Source organism: Scyliorhinus torazame, chromosome 8, assembly GCF_047496885.1.
Source record: "Scyliorhinus torazame isolate Kashiwa2021f chromosome 8, sScyTor2.1, whole genome shotgun sequence".
NCBI lineage: Eukaryota > Metazoa > Chordata > Chondrichthyes > Carcharhiniformes > Scyliorhinidae > Scyliorhinus > Scyliorhinus torazame.
This window is the reverse complement of record NC_092714.1, coordinates 258,331,656-258,351,141: the sequence shown is the minus strand read 5'-3', so window position 1 is coordinate 258,351,141 and position 19,486 is coordinate 258,331,656. Positions and strand designations below refer to the sequence as shown.

The 19,486-nt window shown below is 45.5% G+C and overlaps 1 protein-coding gene across 5 annotated transcripts in view; it reads right to left on the bottom strand.

Annotated features, from left to right (window-relative positions):
- Nucleotides 1-1,803: 1,803 nt before the first annotated feature.
- Nucleotides 1,804-19,486, bottom strand: part of ncoa6 (nuclear receptor coactivator 6) — an 82,572-nt gene continuing 64,889 nt past the window's right edge. For all 5 annotated transcript variants that reach the window (XM_072515173.1, XM_072515175.1, XM_072515172.1 and 2 more), the window contains 4 exons: nucleotides 17,676-17,741; nucleotides 7,941-7,977; nucleotides 6,039-6,196; nucleotides 1,804-2,257 (listed from right to left, as the gene is read on the bottom strand). In XM_072515173.1, the coding sequence (XP_072371274.1) occupies nucleotides 2,205-2,257; nucleotides 6,039-6,196; nucleotides 7,941-7,977; nucleotides 17,676-17,741 (314 nt within the window). In that variant the 3' untranslated portion in view covers nucleotides 1,804-2,204. The remainder of the gene's footprint in view (nucleotides 2,258-6,038; nucleotides 6,197-7,940; nucleotides 7,978-17,675; nucleotides 17,742-19,486) is intronic.

Genomic DNA, 19,486 nt, shown 5'->3' with positions numbered 1-19,486 from the left:
ACAGCATTCCCCAAACCCACTACCACTCATCTTTCCACCCTGAATTCCACAGGGAAGGAGAGTTACTGCCCTTGACATAAAAGACAGCCTTAGAGAGTGGCATTAAGTAACCCTAGTCAATGGGAATCAGGAGAAAACTCTGCATTAGTTGGAGTCATATCGAGCACCAACGAAGATGGTGGTGGTTGGTGGACGCCAATCATCTCAAGCTCTGGACTATATTTGGAGGAGTTTCCAGGACAGGGTCCTCGGTCCATCTTAAGCTACTTCAGCAGTGACCTTCCCTCCATCATAAAGTCAGATATGGGGATAGTTTTGCAGGAGATGGACAGTTTTCAGTTGCATTCAACTCTTCAGATAAATGAAGCAGTCTATGCTCATCTGTAGCAAGACCTGAGAAACTGGGTTGATAACTGGCAAATAACATTTTGGACCGCAAAAGTCTCAGGAAATGACCAGCCCCAATGAGAGAATATGACCAATAACAGGTTAGGAAACACAGGTTTCAAGTGTTCATGTAGGCCATTTCCTCTTACTCAAAACAAAAAGGCTTCACAAACCCACTGTATAACGACTCTAAAGGAGGCAGAGCAACCATTAAAGAAGCCACTCTCTCCCTTAAGTCTGGCTGCCACGGAGCTTATTTGCAGCATTGTGCCAAAAGGAGAAAATTATTTTGCAAATGAAAATGAAATCACATCCAACCACAACCTACATTTCCAACCAGCCCCACCCTGGACCCTCTTTTCACCCTTTCCCACTTCAATCAGTAGGTTTCCTAGCAGCTAGTTCAAGCTAGCTAACTGAATAGCAACCAACGCCAGTCTCATCTGGTTTAGCCACTTCAGTCAAGGCTGTTGTCGAGCCAATGAGAAGTGCAGCGACACCTGCTGGCCATGGGGGAAACAGTAGTGCTAAACATTTGGGGAGAGTTGTGTCAGAGCATGCTCAATCCACACACCAATTCTCTGCTGGAGGAGAATTATACAGGCGCCACTAAATACTACGCCAACCGGGAGATCACAAGTTAAGAAATTGTATTCTAGTACACCTGACATTCACAAGGTCAAGTAGAAGCAGGCCGTCGAAAAGGAAAACAGCTATCGCCAGAGGTGTGAATTCTTTATAATTTGTATTTCTACATTTAATTTTATTCCGATACACAAATGGGTTGAACTGTACACAGCTAAGAAAACCTTTAGTATCGTACTGGCTTGAGGGGAGCCTAAATTATATTATGTGTTGTATTACCTAACAGCCACGAGTTCAATCGCCACCTAAAATAATGCTTCCTGGTGCTTAGCATTCTACATCATGGGTACTGATCGACGGCAGACTCTACAGGGGTGATTAATCGTGCTCATTCTTCCCACACTCTCAAAACTAATTGCCGCATAGCTACTACAATCGAACTGTCTGTCACAAAAGCATACAGAATCTGTCTCTGGATTGGTTCTTGAATTCCACTTCACAGTCAAGATGAGCTCTTCCTCAAACGAAGAACAGAATTTGCTGGAAATAGTCAGGCAACATTTGCAGAGGGGGGGGGGGGGGAGAGAAACAGTTTACACGTCACACCAGTAACAGCTTTGTCACTCCTGAATGAGTCAATTCCAGCATTTTCTGATTTTGTTTCAGATTTTCAGCATCCACGGTATTTTGCACCTCCTCCTCCTCCCCCAGAATAGATACAAATGAACTTCCCAGAGTGAAGAGCAAGGGAAATGAAGTGCATGAGCATGTAATTTAAGCGAAACAACTATATGGACTAACTGGAAAGGGATACTGCTTTGGACTCAACTATCCAGTGGAGATGGGTTTTATTGCACCCTGGTACAAATATTCACATACAGTACTTAAGACTTAAACACTCACTTCAACTGTCAGTAAATACCACATTAAAACAACATACTACATTCTAACAAAATTTTTGACAGTGACAAAATCTGGCAATTTACTTTAGCTTTGCAACAGAAATTACCAGCACAGTTACATTCAGGGAAGGTTTTTACTGGCTGTACGACAAGTTTTTAACCTTGTTAAACAGTTTCAGGATTTAAAGAAATTTTTTTTAAAGTCACATTTCAGTGGGACAAATATTAAAAACAGTCTTCTATACACAAGTTCATGCTAGAAAAGTAGCTTGGAAAAAATTATTTAAATTCACAAACATTTACACTTCACACGTTTACAACGGAGAGATTTCATTTGGATTTCCTTCGTTTCGTTTGCGTAGGGCTGGTGCCTGTACTGGTATCTAGGAGACAAAGGATGGAAAGTAAATTAGCTTGAAGAGCAGATAATCGTAGACTGTTCAATTAGTAAATGCAGTATCCAAGGTACCTCTGAGCTACAATTCAGAAAAAAAAAGTTCAATATTCGAGTTACATTACCGCCCACCCCCCCCCCCCCCCAACAACAACGTGTGAAACATTAAAACCGCAACAGCATTTCACATGATGCACTATTATGTCAATATGAGTACTGCAATAACTGGCCTCTCTGGACCAAAGATGATGATATACCTAAAAATGAGAACCCACGTAACTAGGGTTCACATTAATTTTATGTATTTTAAAAAAAAAATGTTTTTATTGGCATTTTCAATTTTACGGAGTGAAACTTTTGTGTCCGATATTTACAATTTAGGCAGTTTCTTATGTACATACATCTTTCATGATGTATCTTCTCCCCATCCCCTCCCTGCCCCCTCCTTGGTGTCCCCCTCTTCCACCTTGGGTGTTCTATTTGGGCAGCACGGTAGCATTGTGGATAGCACAATTGCTTCACAGCTCCAGTGGTCCCAGGTTCGATTCTGGCTTGGGTCACTGTCTGTGCGGAGTTTGCACATCCTCCCCGTGTGTGCGTGGGTTTCCTCTGGGTGCTCCGGTTTCCTCCCACAGTCCAAAGATGTGCAGGTTAGGTGGATTGGCCATGATAAATTGCCCTTAGTGTCGGGTGGGGTTACTAGGATATGGGGATAGGGTGGAGGTGTTGACCTTGGGTAGGGTGCTCTTTCCAAGAGCCGGTGCAGACTCGATGGGCCGAATGGCCTCCTTCTGCACTGTAAATTCTATGATAATCGTTGAATCCCTGTTCACCCTTTTTTCCCCCACATTAATTATGATGTGCCGGAACACACACAAGGCGGATACTGAATGAAGATGGAGCTGGTTTGGCTGGAATGCCCCCATGGGTCAAGGTGCCTGCCAACACTATTACCCAGGTTTGCGCATAGGAAATGACCTCATGGCCAAAGTGCCACAGAACCATAATTTTCATTCATGGGATGAGGGAGTCACGGGCTAGGCCAGCATTTATTGCTGCAGTCCATGTTCCCATGTATAGGTACACCCACAGTGCTGTTAAGGACATGATGTGGAGATGCCGGCGTTGGACTGGGGTGAGCACAGTAAGAAGTCTTACAACACCAGGTTAAAGTCCAACAGGTTTGTTTCAAACACTAGCTTTCGGAGCAAAGCTCCTTCCTCAGGTGAGGAATGAGATTTGCTCCGTAAGCTAGTGTTTGAAACAAACCTGTTGGACTTTAACCTGTAAGACTTCTTACTGTTAAGGACAGTGTGTGGCTTTGCGGAGGGGAACTTCCAGGTGGTGGTGTTCCCGTGTATCTACTGCCCTGGCTCGACCTCAGTCTCCCTGGGGTTCGGGTCAGATGCAACTGGCTCCCCAGGTTCCAGTCTCACCACTGCTCCTCTCCCTTCAGCCCGGCAGCCCTCGGCACATTAACCAATGCGTGGGTTTGCTGATCCTCCAATCGGACACGGTCTCTCTCCCTCATTTGCTGCTTGGCAGATTAATGAGCCTATCAGAAATAAAAGTGGGAGAGAACTGGCCTGTGATTGGAGCAGCTGCTTCAAGAAGAATCTTTCGTTGAATCTCACCTCTTTGATTGGGGCTTTGAAAACTGGTGCTGGGGGCCAGATAGAGGGGCTTCACGAGTCGCAGGCAGACCATGAGCAGTGCTTTGCACAAGCCTGTTTTAGATGGCAGCTGTTGTGGGTTTGGAAGGTGCTGTCTAAGGACAGACTTGGTGAGTTTCTGCAGTGTATCTTGTAGATGGTACATTTACACTGCTGCCACTGTAGGAGTGGATTTTTGTGGATCCGTGCCCATCACGGTAGCACGGTGGTTAGCACTGTTGCTTCACAGCGCCAGGGAGCCGGGTCAGATTCCCTGCTTGGGTCACTGTCTGTGCGGAGTCTGCACGTTCTCCTGCGTCTGCGCGGGTTTCCTCCGGGTGCTCCGGTTTCCTCCAACAAGTCCTGAAAGACATGCTGCTAGGTACTTTGGACATTCTGAATTCTCCCTCTGTGTACCCGAACAGGCGCTGGAATGTGGCGACTAGGGGATTTTCACAGTAACTTCCCCTTGCAGTGTTAATGTAAGCCTACTTGCGACACAATTATTATTGTCAAGCGGGCTGCTTTCTTCTGGAAGGTGTTGAGCTTCTTGTGTTGTTGGAGCTGCGTTCATTCAGAGTTAAAGAAAAACTGAGCGGGTAAAACTCAGACTCCTCATTAAGTGTTACAAAATCCTTCACTGACATATTATTTTGGTTCACTGTGGAGCTTAGAGATAATATTTCATTTTCTTTGTAAAATGTGTGTGGTAGGACACAGTTTTGAGAAGTTAGACCATAACGATGACTAATGAAACATTAATTTTACACCACTCAACGGTCTCCCTCCTAAAGTGCTACGGTTTTGCACCAGCTTTTCAAAGTGGAAATCTTCAGCAGTAAATTCAAGAGACATCATCCACACTTTGAGTGTATCTATATGGCTGGTGTATAGTTCAGATTAGCACAATCAGCACAGGTTCACTTATTATTTGGTGACAAAGGTAAACTTGGACCTGCCTCCTCACCCTTCCCTTGAGTGGAAGGAAATGGCAAACCACAAACATTGCGAAGAAAACAGCTGAGGATGGAGCATCAGCAGACAAATAGCCAAGGGTCTGCCTTCAGGTTCGATCGATCGTGAAAGGTCGATCTAACAATATACTTGTAACTATTATCATAAATGGAACAAACTCCCCATGAAAGACAATGCTCACTCACCGCCCCCCCCCCCCCCCCCCCCCGCCCCCCGCACCCACATCAGAGCATTTCAACACTTTACTGATGTGAAAATTAGAATATTGTACACTCTCACAATATAAGGTTCCATGATGGCTCCTATCTTTCTGTCTCTGTCCAGCACTGGCTTTGCAAAATCACCAATTTACACCCATACCAAGTGTGGTCTAGGAACAATATGATGGCTTGGTGCTCAGCCGGAATCCCTCCCCGCTGACCGCATGTGTTGCTGTGAGCTGGGACATAGCCACTCCTGGAGTTTACAAATATGACCGCGCTTTAAAATGTACTTCATTGGCTGTAAAGCGCTATGGGATGTCTGGTAGTTGCGAAAGGCCTCATCTTTTTTCTGTAGCAAACCCGCACTAACTTCAGAGCCTAAACAGAGAAGGTCGGCAATGGTCCAAAGGGGAAAGCTCTATAGCTAACACATTATCCAACATCCTTTATGTTGGATCCATTATCCAACACGTGCACATTTTAAAGAAGGGAGAAATATCACTGGACAACAGAAGATCCAGCATTGAACCTTTTCCCTCCTCTCCAACTTGGGAACTGAAGGATATGTGCAATTAATGCTAATTGCAGCAGCTCGAACTACTGTCTTGGCTGAGATTGTTTAACTCAAAAGACTAGGACTTGAACTACGACTTTATAGACCGTGTGGTCTAGTAGCCCACAGAGCAGCACTGTAGACTTTACAGCCTGGTGTACACAGGCAGTCCCATGGTCTGTACAACGTGTTGCAGCAGCTCACAGTCCCTTTACCCACATACCCATCAGGCGAGCTTTGGATAAATTAACAAATATTTCAAAGTCAGAAAAAGCCGTTCAGAGAAAACTGAACCCGCCATCGATCTTCATTTTAGGGAATGAAGTCAGTGCAGTCACCTACTAACATATTATGAACTTGGGATTACCAGAAGAAGACGTGCACTACCTTTTGCTGCCCCTGTTGAAGAACCTGGTCGCGAAGGCCTTTTTCGCTGTCCGTTTTCAGAAGATTCCTGGAGAGACGAAGACTCCTCACTCTCTTTTTCAGCCTTTACATTTCTTCTACTTGGGCTTTTTGATTTTTCCAGATTGTTCTTTGCTTCACTGCCATCAAAAGTAAGTGAGCATTATTTCCTCCTTTTATTAAAAAATATACTTTAAAAAAAAATAAACATTTTATGAAGGCATTTATGGTTTTAAAACAATAAAAGATACAAATACAAATGTAAACATAGTTCAGTGCGTAACACATCCCGCCATCTCCCACTATTCCCGCCTAATCTAGACAAAAAAAATAAAAAAATATACTTTTAATAGGAATATAGAAATGATCAACACAAAAGAAAATATAATTTTTAAGGTTTAGTTTTGGATTCCACAAATCATCAGGAACAAAAGCCAGTCCAGAACAGTCACCGACGACCACAATCTACAGCTGCTTCCTGATCTGGTCTCAAAGGCAACTCTGTGATTGAATGGTGATTTTACCCAACAAAACTGGGTGTAACTTTTAGCACAATAGAACACTGCTAAAATAACGGATGGGACTTGGCTCCTTTTCTGAGGATATACAACAGGGAATCTCATTTCATGATCATTCCATGCTACAGGAAAGGATCAGGCCAGGCACCTCAATACTAAGCAGGCTATTCCCCAGTTGGTTGCTTTTTGCTAGCTCGTTCCGTTCTCTGGCCTGAGGGAGAAAGACCCTTCGAAAGACCATTTCATCTAAAACTGGTAACAAGAACCTCAGGTTTCAAAACCAAACTCTGAAGGTCGATATGGATGATCAGAACTTCCTTTGGCTTAAGCTGGAACACATGCCCAGTGAGGACCAAAGCTTCTCTGCAAGAAGCTAGTGTGCGTCTTCTTATAACAGCGCAATAGTCACAATCACTTTTCTTATCATTAGACTTCATTATTTCAATTCATTCAATAAAAGTAAACAAAACAAAAATTGAAATTCAAGAATTCAAAACAGTCCAGTGTTACAATCTGCATTTTGGTAACTTCTCAAATCGCTGTTGGGCCATCACCACCAGTGATACTGGATGAAGCCTGGCACTTCCTCTCTCTTCGAGAGAGAAATTATTTTAATTTATCAGAGACGTTCAGAGTTCAGGCTATTAGTCCTCTGCACCCCAACCCCCTCTCCCCACGTCGCTGTCTGGGAAATAAGGATTGAAAATATTAAAATGATCAGGTGTGGTTGCAAGGGCTCAGTGGTTGGTGGTTGTGGCGGAGGGGAAGCAGGCTGAAAAAAAAAGAGGATCAAATAAATTCCGACAATAAGCTCATTTGGCTCCACCGACTTATTTTGAAGTTAGGATCCTTCTGAGGAACTAAAAGCTTCATTTTCTCACAGAAACTCCAAAAGGGCGCACATGCAATGGGTGTGCAGCTTCAACGTTTGGATACTATTGTTTCAAACATCAACAAATCCATGAAAAGTTCTACACCCATGGGTCTTTGGACTTTAAATAAAAAACAGAAGTTAAACAAATTAAAAACGCTGCAAACTTAAATAAAACGTGCATGCTATCAAACCAAATTGGTGTGCCAATTCAACACTGCAATATGGCAGAGAACTGTTCATACACCAAGCAATGCTGGTTCAATTTGCAGAAGCATAGAAGACAGTTGCCTCTGGAACAACAGTTCAGTCATTTTCACCCAAAGTTAATGCTTGTAATTCATGAGGAAAATGTAATCAGTAGGTCTCTGCCCTCAAGCTTCATCGTCACCATAATAAATAAAAACTGCAAATTTCAAGTGATTCAATGCTGTTGGTACCTCTGCCTTTGTGAATTGTGTTTAAATTGATTAATACTAAGCAGTATAGACATACCTCTGACCCGTTTCGTTTCCAACATTTAAGTCTTCTCCTGCATTAAAAAAAACCCACAAATTGATTAATGAAAACAAAGCATTTTATCTGAAAATTATAATTTAAAAACACATTTACAGTGCATAAAGGTCACTGTCTGTGCGGAGTCTGCACGTTCTCCCCGTGTCTGCGTGGGTTTCCTCCGGGTGCCCGAACAGGCGCCGGAATGTGGCGACCAGGGGCTTTTCACGGTAACTTCATTGCAGTGTTAATGCATGTCTACTTGTGACAATAAAGATTTGTTTTTTATTATTAAACCAATCATCCCATTCACGAGAGCAAGAGAAAAGAGGGAGAGAAAAAGAGACAGAACAAAAATTTCCATTAATACCGGTGACATGTAGTCTTATGCATGAGTCACGAACAAACCGGCATAGTGTAAATCGGATTAGAGTGGCTCAAAGGTTGGTGTGGGAGAAATGGGTTTTCATGTACAGGGCACCAGCTGCAGTACTGGGGGAAGTGGGAGCTGTACCGCTGGGATGGTCTTCACCTGAATTGCGCTGCGACGAGAGTTCTGGCGAATTGCACAACTAGGGAGGTCGAGAAGGCTTTACGATAAATAGTGGGAGCGAGGGATCAAGTTTGGATCAGTAGAAAAAACAAGGCAAAAGAGCACAGTAGGAATAAGGGAAATAATGATCATAGCATGACATGGAGGGACAGTCCTTTTTTTTTTTAAATTTCGAGTACCCAATTCATTTTTTTCAATTGAGGGGCAAATTAGCATGGCCAAGCCACCTACCCTGCACATCTTTGGGTTGTGGGGGCGAAACCCACGTAATGTGTAAACTCCGCACGGACAGTGACCCAGAGCCGGGATCGAACTTTGCACTTTCTCCCCGTGTTTGCATGGGTTTCGCCCCCACAACCCAAAAAAATGTGCAAGCTGGATGGATTGGCCACGCTAAATTGCCCCTTAATTGGAAAAAATGAATTGGGTACTCTAAATTTATCTTTAAAAATATTCGGATTGAACTTCACATTCTGTTTGAAGTGGATCTAAGTGTTTTAAACTTAAATAAGGCAATCATGAGAGCTACCCAAGGTGATGAACTAGGAAATTAAGTTAAGGGATTGGTCAGTAGAAATGCAGTGGCAGATATTTAAGGAGATATTTCAGGATACTCAGAAAACTTACATTCCAGTGAGAAGGGAAGACTCTAAGGCAACACCATGCATGGGTAAGTAAAGAAGTTAAAGATAGCATCAAATTGAAGCACATATTTCTGCAAACGTGAGTAGCAGGTCAAAGGATTGGACAAAATATAAAGACCAGCATTACTAAAAGAGTAATAAGGACGGAAAAAAAGAGTATGAGAGAAAGCTAGCTAGAAATATAAAAGCAGATGGCAAGAATTTCTCCAGGTATTTAAAAGGAAAAGAATGAGTAAAGTGAGCATAGGGGAATAGTAATAGAAAATAAGGAAATGGCTGATGAATTAAACAGATGTTTGGCATCTGTCTTCACTGAAGAGGATGTAAATAGCATCTGAGAAATAACTGAATCAGGAGGTAAAAGGCAGGGAAGAAAAATTACAATCACCAGGGCAAGGGACTGAGAAAATTATTAGAATTAAAAGATGACAAATGCCCAGGTCCCAATGGACTTTATCCTAGGAGCTTAAGCGTTGCTGAGATGTCAGATGCATTTGTTTTCATTTTCCAAAATTTCTTAGATTCTGAAAGGATTGCATCAGACTGAAAAATAGGTTCCTCGAACCAAGAAAGGAAGGAGACAAAAAACAGCAAAATACAGGTCAGTTAGTTAACATCTATCATAGGGAAACTGTGGGAAGTTATAGTCGGTCATTTGGAAAATTTCAGTGCAATCGACCAGAGTCAAAATGGTTTTGTGAAAGGGAAATCATGTTTGACTAATTTATTAGTTTTCTTTGAGGAACTAACAAGCAGCGTGGATAAAGGGAACCTGTGCGTTTGCTGTATTTAGATTTCCAGAAGGCATTTGACATGATGCCACATCAAAGGTTACTACGCATAAGAGCTCATGGTGTAGGGAGTAACATATAAACATGGATAGAGGATTGGTTAGCCAAATGTGTCTCTTTTGGGTTGGCAAAACATGATGAGTGGAGTGCCACAGGGGTCGGTGCTGGGGCCTCAACTATTCACAATTTAGATCAATGACTTGGATGAAGGGACCATATGTACGGTTGCTAAATTTTCTGAAGACACAGAGAAATGAAACCATGCAAGTAAGTTGAGAAGAGGTGATAAGGCGTCGGCAAAGGGCCATGGGGAAGTGGTGGTGTAGTGCTACTGCCACTGCACTGGTAAGGCAGACACATGGTAATGCTCTGGGGACCCGAGCTGGAATCCCACCACAGTGGTGGAATTTGAATTTTTAAAAAAATTTAAAATCTGGAATTAAAAGGGTTGTGAAATTTTGTAAAAATCCATCTGTTTCACTAATCCCTTTTAGGGAAGGAAATCTGCCGCCTTCACCTGGTCTGGCATACATGTGACCCCAGATCCACAGTAATGTGACTGAAATGGTCTAGTAAGCCATTCAGTTCTATCAAACTGCTACAAGGATGGACTGGCACCGGAGATAACAAAGGCAAACCCAGCCCTGCCGACCCTGCAAAGCCCTCCTAACATCTGAGGCACCTGTGCCAAAATTGGGAGAAATATCGCAAGACTAGCAAAGCAACAGTTGAGTGTTACATGGATAGCATGTTTAGAGAGGTGGTCACAGCACAGCTCAAGGGACTGGAAGAAAGAAGAGTGACCACCAGGCATTCCTAGAGAAACAGGCAGGTAATGCAGGAGTCCCCTGGGGCCCCGCGCTCAAATTGGTTTTCCCTTTTGGAAGCTGACGAGGGCGCTGGTTCCTCAAGAGAGTGCAGTTAGAGCCAAGCTTCTGGTACCACAAGCAGGAAGGAAGAAAGAACGATAGCAATAGGAGCTTCATTAGTTAGGGGAACAGACGGGTGTTTCTGTGGCTCCAGGTGTGACTCCAGGATGGTATGTTGCCTCCCCGGGGTGAGGGATGTCACTAAACATCTGCAGGGCATCCTAAAGGGTAAGATGATAAGTCAGAGTCATACATGTTGGCACCAACAATATAGTTAGAATGAAGGATGCGGTCTGGCATCAAGAATTCAGGGTGCTAGGCAGCAGATTAAAAAGCAGAACCTCAAAGGTAGTAATCTCTGCCTCGTGCTAACGAGTACGGAAATAGGGGAATAGCGCAGAAGAATGCGTGGCTCAAGAGTTGGTGCAGGTCGGAGGGTTTTAGATTCCTGGATCATTGGGACTGTTTCTGGGGAAGGTGGGACACATACAAGCAGCACGGTCAGCACCTGAACCAGAGCGGGACCAACAAGAGAGAGGGGGACACAGAGTGTTAGTACAATAGGGACAGAGCATACTAAAGGAATCAAGACAGAGGGAGTTCACCCATGGGTGATTCCAAGGAAGTAACAAGAGGCTGGCTGGCCTCAACTTTAATGCAAGGAGCATCATAGAGAAGATTGAGGAGTTAAGGGCATGGGTTGACAGGTGGAATTGTGATATTTCTGCCATCACAGAGACGTGATTGAGGGGGGTCCAGGACTGGGTCCAGGTCCAGGAATGTTGGCAACTCAACATTCCAAGATCTAACATCTTTAGGTTTGATCAGGAGTAGTCAGCTTAGCTTTTTCAAGTAGAGGTTATGCCTAACAAATTTGATTTTTCAAGGAGTTGACCAAGTGTGTAGATAAGGGTAGTGTAATTGATGTAGTTGATGTGGATTTCAGCAAAATCTTTGACAAGATCCCACATTGGAGCCTGATGAAAAAGATAATATCACAAGGGATTCAGGATAAGTTGGTAAATTGATAAGTTGGATCTAAAACTGGTTTAGTGATAGGAGACAGAGGGTGGTAGTAGAAGGCTATTTGTGTAACTGGAGGCTGGTATCCAGTGGCATGCCACAGGGATCAATGCTAGGTCCCTTATTGTTGGTGATAATATATATATATATATATATAGAATCTTTGGGGGGGGGGGGGGGGGGAATTAATGAAAAGTAAATTTGCGGATAACACAAAGATTGGCAGGGTGGTTACTGGTGAGGAAGAAGGTCTTGGGTTGCAGGAAGATATAGACGGTTGGTCAGCTGAGTGGTAGGTGGAATTTAAACCCGAAAAGTGTGAGGTGATGCACTTTGGAAAGAGTAATAAATACAAGGGAGTACTCAATGAATAGCAGGACACAAGGAAGTTCAGAAGAACAGAGGGCTTGGGATGCTTGTTCACATATCTCTGAAGGCAGAAGGACAGGTGAACAGGGTAGTTAAGAAGGCATACATTTTGATCCTAAAGCGGGACAAGGACCCACTGCAATGTGGGTCGTACAGGCCGATCTCGCTCCTCAATGTGGATGCTAAGTTGCTGGCAAAGGTGCTGGCAACGAGGATCGAGGACTGTGTCCCTGGGGTGATCCACGAGGACCAGACGGGATTCGTAAAGGGCAGGCAATTAAACACTAATGTGCGGCGGCTCTTAAACGTGATAATGATACCATCGGAGGAGGGAGAGGCGGAGATAGTGGCAGCTATGGACGCGGAGAAGGCTTTTGACCGAGTAGAGTGGGAATACCTCTGGGAGGTGCTGCGTAGGTTTAGGTTCGGGGGAGGGTTTATCAGTTGGGTTAAGCTCCTTTACAGAGCCCCGGTGGCGAGTGTGGTGACGAACCGGCGGAGGTCAGAATACTTTCGGCTGTACCGAGGGACGAGGCAGGGGTGCCCCCTGTCCCCCCTGTTGTTTGCATTGGCGATCGAACCCTTGGCCACGTCATTGAGGGAGTCTAGTAAATGGAGGGGGGTGGTCCGAGGGGGAGAAGAGCATCGGGTGTCGCTTTATGCGGATGACCTGTGGCTGTACGTGGCGGATCCAATGGAGGGGATGGTGGAGGTCATGCAGACTCAGGAGTTTGGGGAGTTTTCGGCCTATAAGCTCAATGTAGGGAAGAGTGAGCTCTTTGTATTACAGACAGGGGACCAAGAAAGAGGGATAGGGGACCTACCGCTGAGGAGGGCGGAGGGGAGCTTTCGGTATCTGGGGATCCAGATAGCCAGGAGTTGGGGGGCCCTACATAAACTGAATCTGACGAGGTTGGTGGACCAAATGGAGGAGGACTTCAAAAGATGGGACATGTTACCGCTCTCGCTAGCGGGTAGAGTGCAGTCGGTCAAAATGGTGGTCCTTCCGAGGTTTTTGTTTGTGTTTCAGTGCCTTCCCATTGTGATCACCAAGGCCTTTTTCAAGGGAGTAGGTAGGAGTATAATGGGGTTTGTGTGGGCGAATAGGACCCAGAGGGTAAGGAGGGGATTCCTGGAACGCAGTAGGGACCGAGGAGGGTTGGCGTTGCCAAACCTAAGGAGCTACTACTGGGCAGCAAATGTGGCGATGATCCGCAAGTGGGTGATGGAGGGAGAGGGGGCGGCATGGAAGAGGATGGAGATGGCGTCCTGTAAAGGAACGAGCCTGGGGGCGTTGGTGACGGCATCGCTGCCGCTCTCGCCGACAAGGTACACCACGAGCCCGGTGGTGGCGGCAACGCTAAGGATCTGGGGCCAGTGGAGATGGCACAGGGGTGCAATGGGAGCCTCGGTGTGGTCCCCGATCAGGGGTAACCACCAGTTTGTCCCGGGGAAGATGGACGAGGGGTTTCAGAGCTGGCATCGGGCGGGGATTAGAAGAATGGGGGACCTGTTCATTGACAGGACGTTTGCGAGCCTAGGGGCACTGGAGGAGAAGTTCGAGATACCCCCGGGAAATGCCTTTAGATATTTGCAGGTGAGGGCATTTGTGAGGCGACAGGTGAGGGAATTCCCGTTGCTCCCGGCACAAGAAATTCAAGACAGGGTGATCTCGGGTGTTTGGGTCGGGGAGGGCAAGGTGTCGGCAATACACAAGGAGATGAAAGAAGAGGGGAAACGCTGGTAGAGGAGCTGAAGGGTAAATGGGAGGAGGAGCTGGGGGAAGAGATTGAGGAAGGTCTGTGGGCTGATGCCCTAGGTAGGGTTAATTCCTCATGTGCCAGGCTAAGCCTGATACAATTTAAAGTGATTCACAGAGCGCACTTGACGGGGGCGAGGTTGAGTAGGTTCTTTGTGGTGGAGGACAGATGTGGAAGGTGCTCAGGGAGCCCGGCGGACCATGTCCATATGTTTTGGTCATGTCCGGCACTGGAGGGGTTCTGGAGAGGAGTGGCAGGAGCAATATCTCAGGTGGTGAAAGTCCGGGTCAAGCCAAGCTGGGGGCTAGCAATATTTGGAGCAGTGGACGAGCCGGGAGTGCAGGAGGCAAAAGAGGCCGGCATTCTGGCCTTTGCGTCCCTAGTAGCCCAGCGAAGGATCTTGCTAATGTGGAAGGAGGCGAAGCCCCCCAGCGTGGAGGCCTGGATAAACGACATGGCTGGGTTCATAAAGCTGGAGAGGATTAAGTTTGCCTTGAGAGGGTCTGCGCAGGGGTTCTACAGGCGGTGGCAACCGTTCCTAGACTATCTTGCGGAGCGTTAGAGGAAGGTCGGTCAGCAGCAGCAGCAACCTGGGGGGGGGGGGTGGGGTGGAGAATGGGATTGCCTGGGAGGGTGGATGAGCAAGAGATAACATGAAGGGTTGGGGAAACTGGCACGTGCGGGAGAAAGCCAGTGTACAAAGCTATGTAAACATATCATTTTACCATTTATATATCTTATTTTGTTACCGGGGGGGGGGGTTATTGTTTGTAAGGGAGAAAAATTGTGTTAAAAACTTTAATAAATATATTTTTTGAAAAAAAAGGCATACATGTCACAGCAGGAGTACTGTGTGCAGTTCTAGTCACCTCACTATAGGAAGGATGTGATTGCACTGGAGAGGGTGCAGAGGCGATTTGCCAGGATGTTGCCCGAGATGAAGCATTTGAACAATTAGGAGAGGCTGGATAGGCTTGGATTGTTTTCTTTAGAGCAGAGTAGGCTGAGGGGAGACCTTTTGAAGTGCATAAGATTATGTGGGGCATGGACAGGGTGGATAGGAAGCAGCTGTTCACCTTTGTTGAGGGGTCAATAACGTGGGGTCATAATTTTAAGATGAGAGGCAGGAGGTTTAAAGGGGATTTGAAGATTTATTTTTCACCCAGAGGGTGGTGGGAGTCTGGATATATAATAATAATAATTGCTTGTCACAAGTAGGCTTCAATGAAGTTACTGTGAAAAGCCCCTAGTCGCCACATTCCGGCGCCTGTTGGGGAGGCCGGCCCTGCCTTGGAGAGTAATAGAGGCAGGAAATCTCACAACCTTTAAAAAGTACGTGGATGAGCACTTGAAATGTCATATCATTCAAGGCGATGGACCAAGTACTGGAAAAGTGTAGTTTTTGTCAGTGCAGACTCAATGGGCTATCCCCCCCCCCCCCCCCCCCCCCCCCCCCCTCCACGTGCCTGCGTGGGTTTTCTCTGGGTGCTCCGGTTTCCTCCCACAGTACAAAGATAAGCAGATTAGATGGATTGACCATACTAAATTGCCCCTTAGTGTCCAAAGATGTGGTTATGGGAGGTTACAGGGATAGGGTGGGGATTGTGGGCCTAGGTAGGGTGCTCTTTCGGAGAATCAGTGCAGACATGATGGGCCGCATGTTCTCCTTATGCACTGTAGGGATTCTATTTAATGTTACATGACATTCTGATTGAGGTTACAGTGCCATCTTGGAGCCAAAGTCAACACCCATAATATAATGATACAGGAGACAACAAAGGGGCAAATTCCGCAGGAATTTAAAGCTGGAGCAAGTCATTTATTTCACTACCATGGGATTTTATGCAATTCTGCATTACTGGGGCAAAGATTTGTAATACGTGCTGTGACTATAAAAACTCATGATTTGTTGTGGGATTATGTAGCAAGTCAGTTGGTTGTCTAAGATATAACTTCACCGTTGTAACTTAATGGGTTTGCTTTTGTGTGTGTGAGGACTGTTCAATGTTGAACATGCATGTTGCTAAAATTGCTCACTATTCGTAACAGTTGGCTGCAGTGACTAGGCAGGTCAAATTCCATTTTCATTGCATGGGATTCCAGACACTTTTTGTGATGGTTTTGGAGATTTTATTCCATAATGCTGCTGCTCATGAAAATATAACCCGAGGCCCTGCTGAACCTGTTTGGCCTAGAGATGTCCAAAAGGCACTTCAAAAATGTGCCTCCATTTTCTGGTAACTTTACTGAAACTCCCGCGGGCTTCCCGGAAGCCAGTATACCTTGCGGGATCTACCTGGACCTTGTGAGTCAGCGTGATCAGGATACCACCACAATGGGCACGACCAAGCCATGCTCGTCCAAGTAGGTTTTAAATCTACTAAGGCATAGCCACCAGGGATCTACCAGCCTCCAGGCATCTTACGGCCTCCCCAAAGAGGTCTCCAGCTGGGCGCTTTTCAGTACTCTCACTAGAGGTCTCCCGGGCCATTGAAAGCCCATGGGTAGACAGGGACAGAGCAGGGTAGCCCCCTGGACCTCCCCCTGGAATGGGAACACCTTGACACTGCCACCCTGGCACCGTCTAGGTGCCCAGAGGGCACAGCAATGCCAGGAGTACTGCCAGAGTGGCACTGAGCATGGCTCTCCTCAGGACCTGACCCTTGGTGGAGGGGAATATGAAGGGTGGGGGTGTCAGGGCAGATGTGAAGGCACCTCTGGAAATTTGGGGGTGGGGAAGGCCTGAGAAAGGGGGGTGGGGGCTCAGTGACCCCATAGCGATGTGTCATCATTTGGGGGGGGGGGGGGAGGAGGAGGGGGTAATGTCCATATATATATATATATATATATGTGTGGGGGGGGGGGGGTGACATTGTCCATGGGTGGAGGGTGTGAGGGACCCGCAAGCTCACTTAGAGATCGGGGCACCCTTTCAAAATGGCGGCCCAATTTCTGAGGAGCTGGTCTGGCTAGCGAGTTCAGCTCCTCCGTGATGAAAATAATTCTAAGCGCGGGATAAACCGGTGAGAAACTCTCCAGGGCCCAAAAAAGTGGCAAGTGTGGTTAGATAGCAGTGGGGAACAGCCAGCAGAACCGGCAGGAAACTCCCACAAATCACACTTCAGAAACTTTCCCGTTAGATCGCGCCCAAGAGTATTTTCTAACTAATCAGGGAAAGAGGTGGGCAGAAGTCAACACCATGAGCATCATTACACCTTTCATTTATTTTATTTACAAGTTAATTTTATTCCCTGAATTCAAGGCTGTTGGTTCACAGACATGGTCATCCTTTTTTATTTCACCCACATTAGTACCATTCAATTAGTGGCAGGAGGGTATCCTAGGTTGGATGAGGGTATCCTAGGGTTGAGGACATCACAGCTAGACTCAAATCTTATTTGTTGCATGGAAATTGCCAGCAGGAATCCTAACCAACCATTTCTAAGCAATTGCCAGTAGGAATTCTAACTAATCATTTTCTGGAACCGTGCATATCTACATGCCTCAGAGAAGGTGACGGTACAATTGAGCCTTCAGAGAAGTTCTCACGTATGTTTCTTTTGAAGCAACACCACATTAATGTTAAATCACTGTGTTACTTCTGTAGATTAAAATGTATATGACTATGATAAAATGATTAGCTAAGGATTGGACCAGAATTAGGATCAAGTGAATGCATTTAAGCTTATTTGAAGGTTTCAATATTTCCACTTGTGATTCTCTTACCGTTTTTCACAATGGTCCCTTGTTGTGCTGAACTGGGTGACACTTGTTCTGGAACAACTTGAGGTGCTAAAAAAAAGAAAAGAATATTCTTAGAGAATAAAGATACGAAGTAGTAATAATTAGACAGTACCATTACAATATCTATAACAGTACAGAATGAGAGTCAGGAATAAACAAATGGATTCCCTTGCATTTATGCAGTGATCGTCACATCCTCAAGACATCCAGAAGTGGTTCACAGTCATTGACATATTCTTGAAGTACAGTCACTGTTACGGTGGACAAACACAGCAGCAAATGTGCACAGCGCAAGGTCTCGCAAACAGCTGCATATAATGACACCGATCATTCCTGGCCAGAATGGAGATGATTGAAGTGGGGAATTACTAATCGCACTTGGAGACTGCATTGCTCTGAAAGAATGGGAATGATATTACACAGGTAATTTCTATTAGGTAACTGCAAGCCCTGTCATTAGGTCCCACCCAGCCTCAACTCATTGGCCGACACAGCAGCGTCAACAGGTATTCTGCCCTTAAACAGTGAAGGTATTAATGACCAGCTAATCGGTTTTGGTGGTGGCAACGGAAGAATGAATTGTTGGTTGAAAGATAAATGTTGACTTTTTTGTAAGATGTAATGGAATACTCTCTTAGTAATGTACTGAAGTATCAACTTTGGTTAAGTGCTCAATTACGTGTAAAATATATACAATTGACATTATACAGTACTCTATGTACTTTGTACAGGGTCCTTCTCAACATTGTGGCCATCATGGTGGGAGTTCAGCAGCCAAAGCTCTGCATTCTGCAACTAAAGAACAAAGAACAAAGAAGCACAGGAACAGGCCCTTCGGCCCTCCAAGCCTGGACCGGTCATATCATCAACCTTTGCCAAAACCCTCAGCACTTCCCTCTATACCCATCCTATCCATAGATACATAGAAGATAGGAGCAGGAGGAGGCCTTTTGGCCCTTGAGTCTGCTCCATTTATCACGATCATGGCTGATCATCCAACTCAATAGCTCAATCCTGCTTTCCCCCCCATAACCTTTGATCCCATTCGCCCCAAGTGCTATAACTAGCCACCTCTTGAATATATTCAATGTTTTAGCATCATCTACTTCCTGTGGTAACAAATTCCACAGGCTCACCACTCTTTTGGTGAAGAAATGTCTCCTTGCCTCTGTCCAAAATGGTTTGCCTTTGAGTCCAGAGACTGTGACCCCTGGTTCTGGACACACCCACCATCGGGAACATCCTCCCTGCAACTACCCTGTCTAGTCCTGTTAGAATTTTATAAGTCTCTATGAGATTCCCCCCTCATTCTTTTGAACTTCAGCGATAACAATCCCAACCTAGTCAATCTCTCCTCATATGACAGTCCGCCATCCCTGGAATCAGTCTGGTAAACCTTTGCTGCACTCCCTCGAGAGCAAAAACATCTTTCCTCAGAAAAGGAGACCAAAACTGCACACAATATTCCAGGTGTGGCCTCACCAAGAACCTGTATAATTGCAACAACACATCCCTGCTCCTGTACTCGATGTGTGTTCCTGTACTCCATGTGTTTGTCAAGATGCCTTTTGAACGCCGTTAATGTATCTGCTTCCACAACCTCCCCTGGCAACGCGTTCCAGGCACTCACCACCCTCTGCGTAAAAAACCTGCCTCGCACATCTCCTCTAAACTTTGCCCCATGGACCTTAAACCTATGCCCCTGGTGACTGACCCCTCCACTCTGGGAAAGAGTTCCTGCCTATCTATTCTATCCATGCCCCTCATAAATTTGTAACCTCTATCAGGTCACC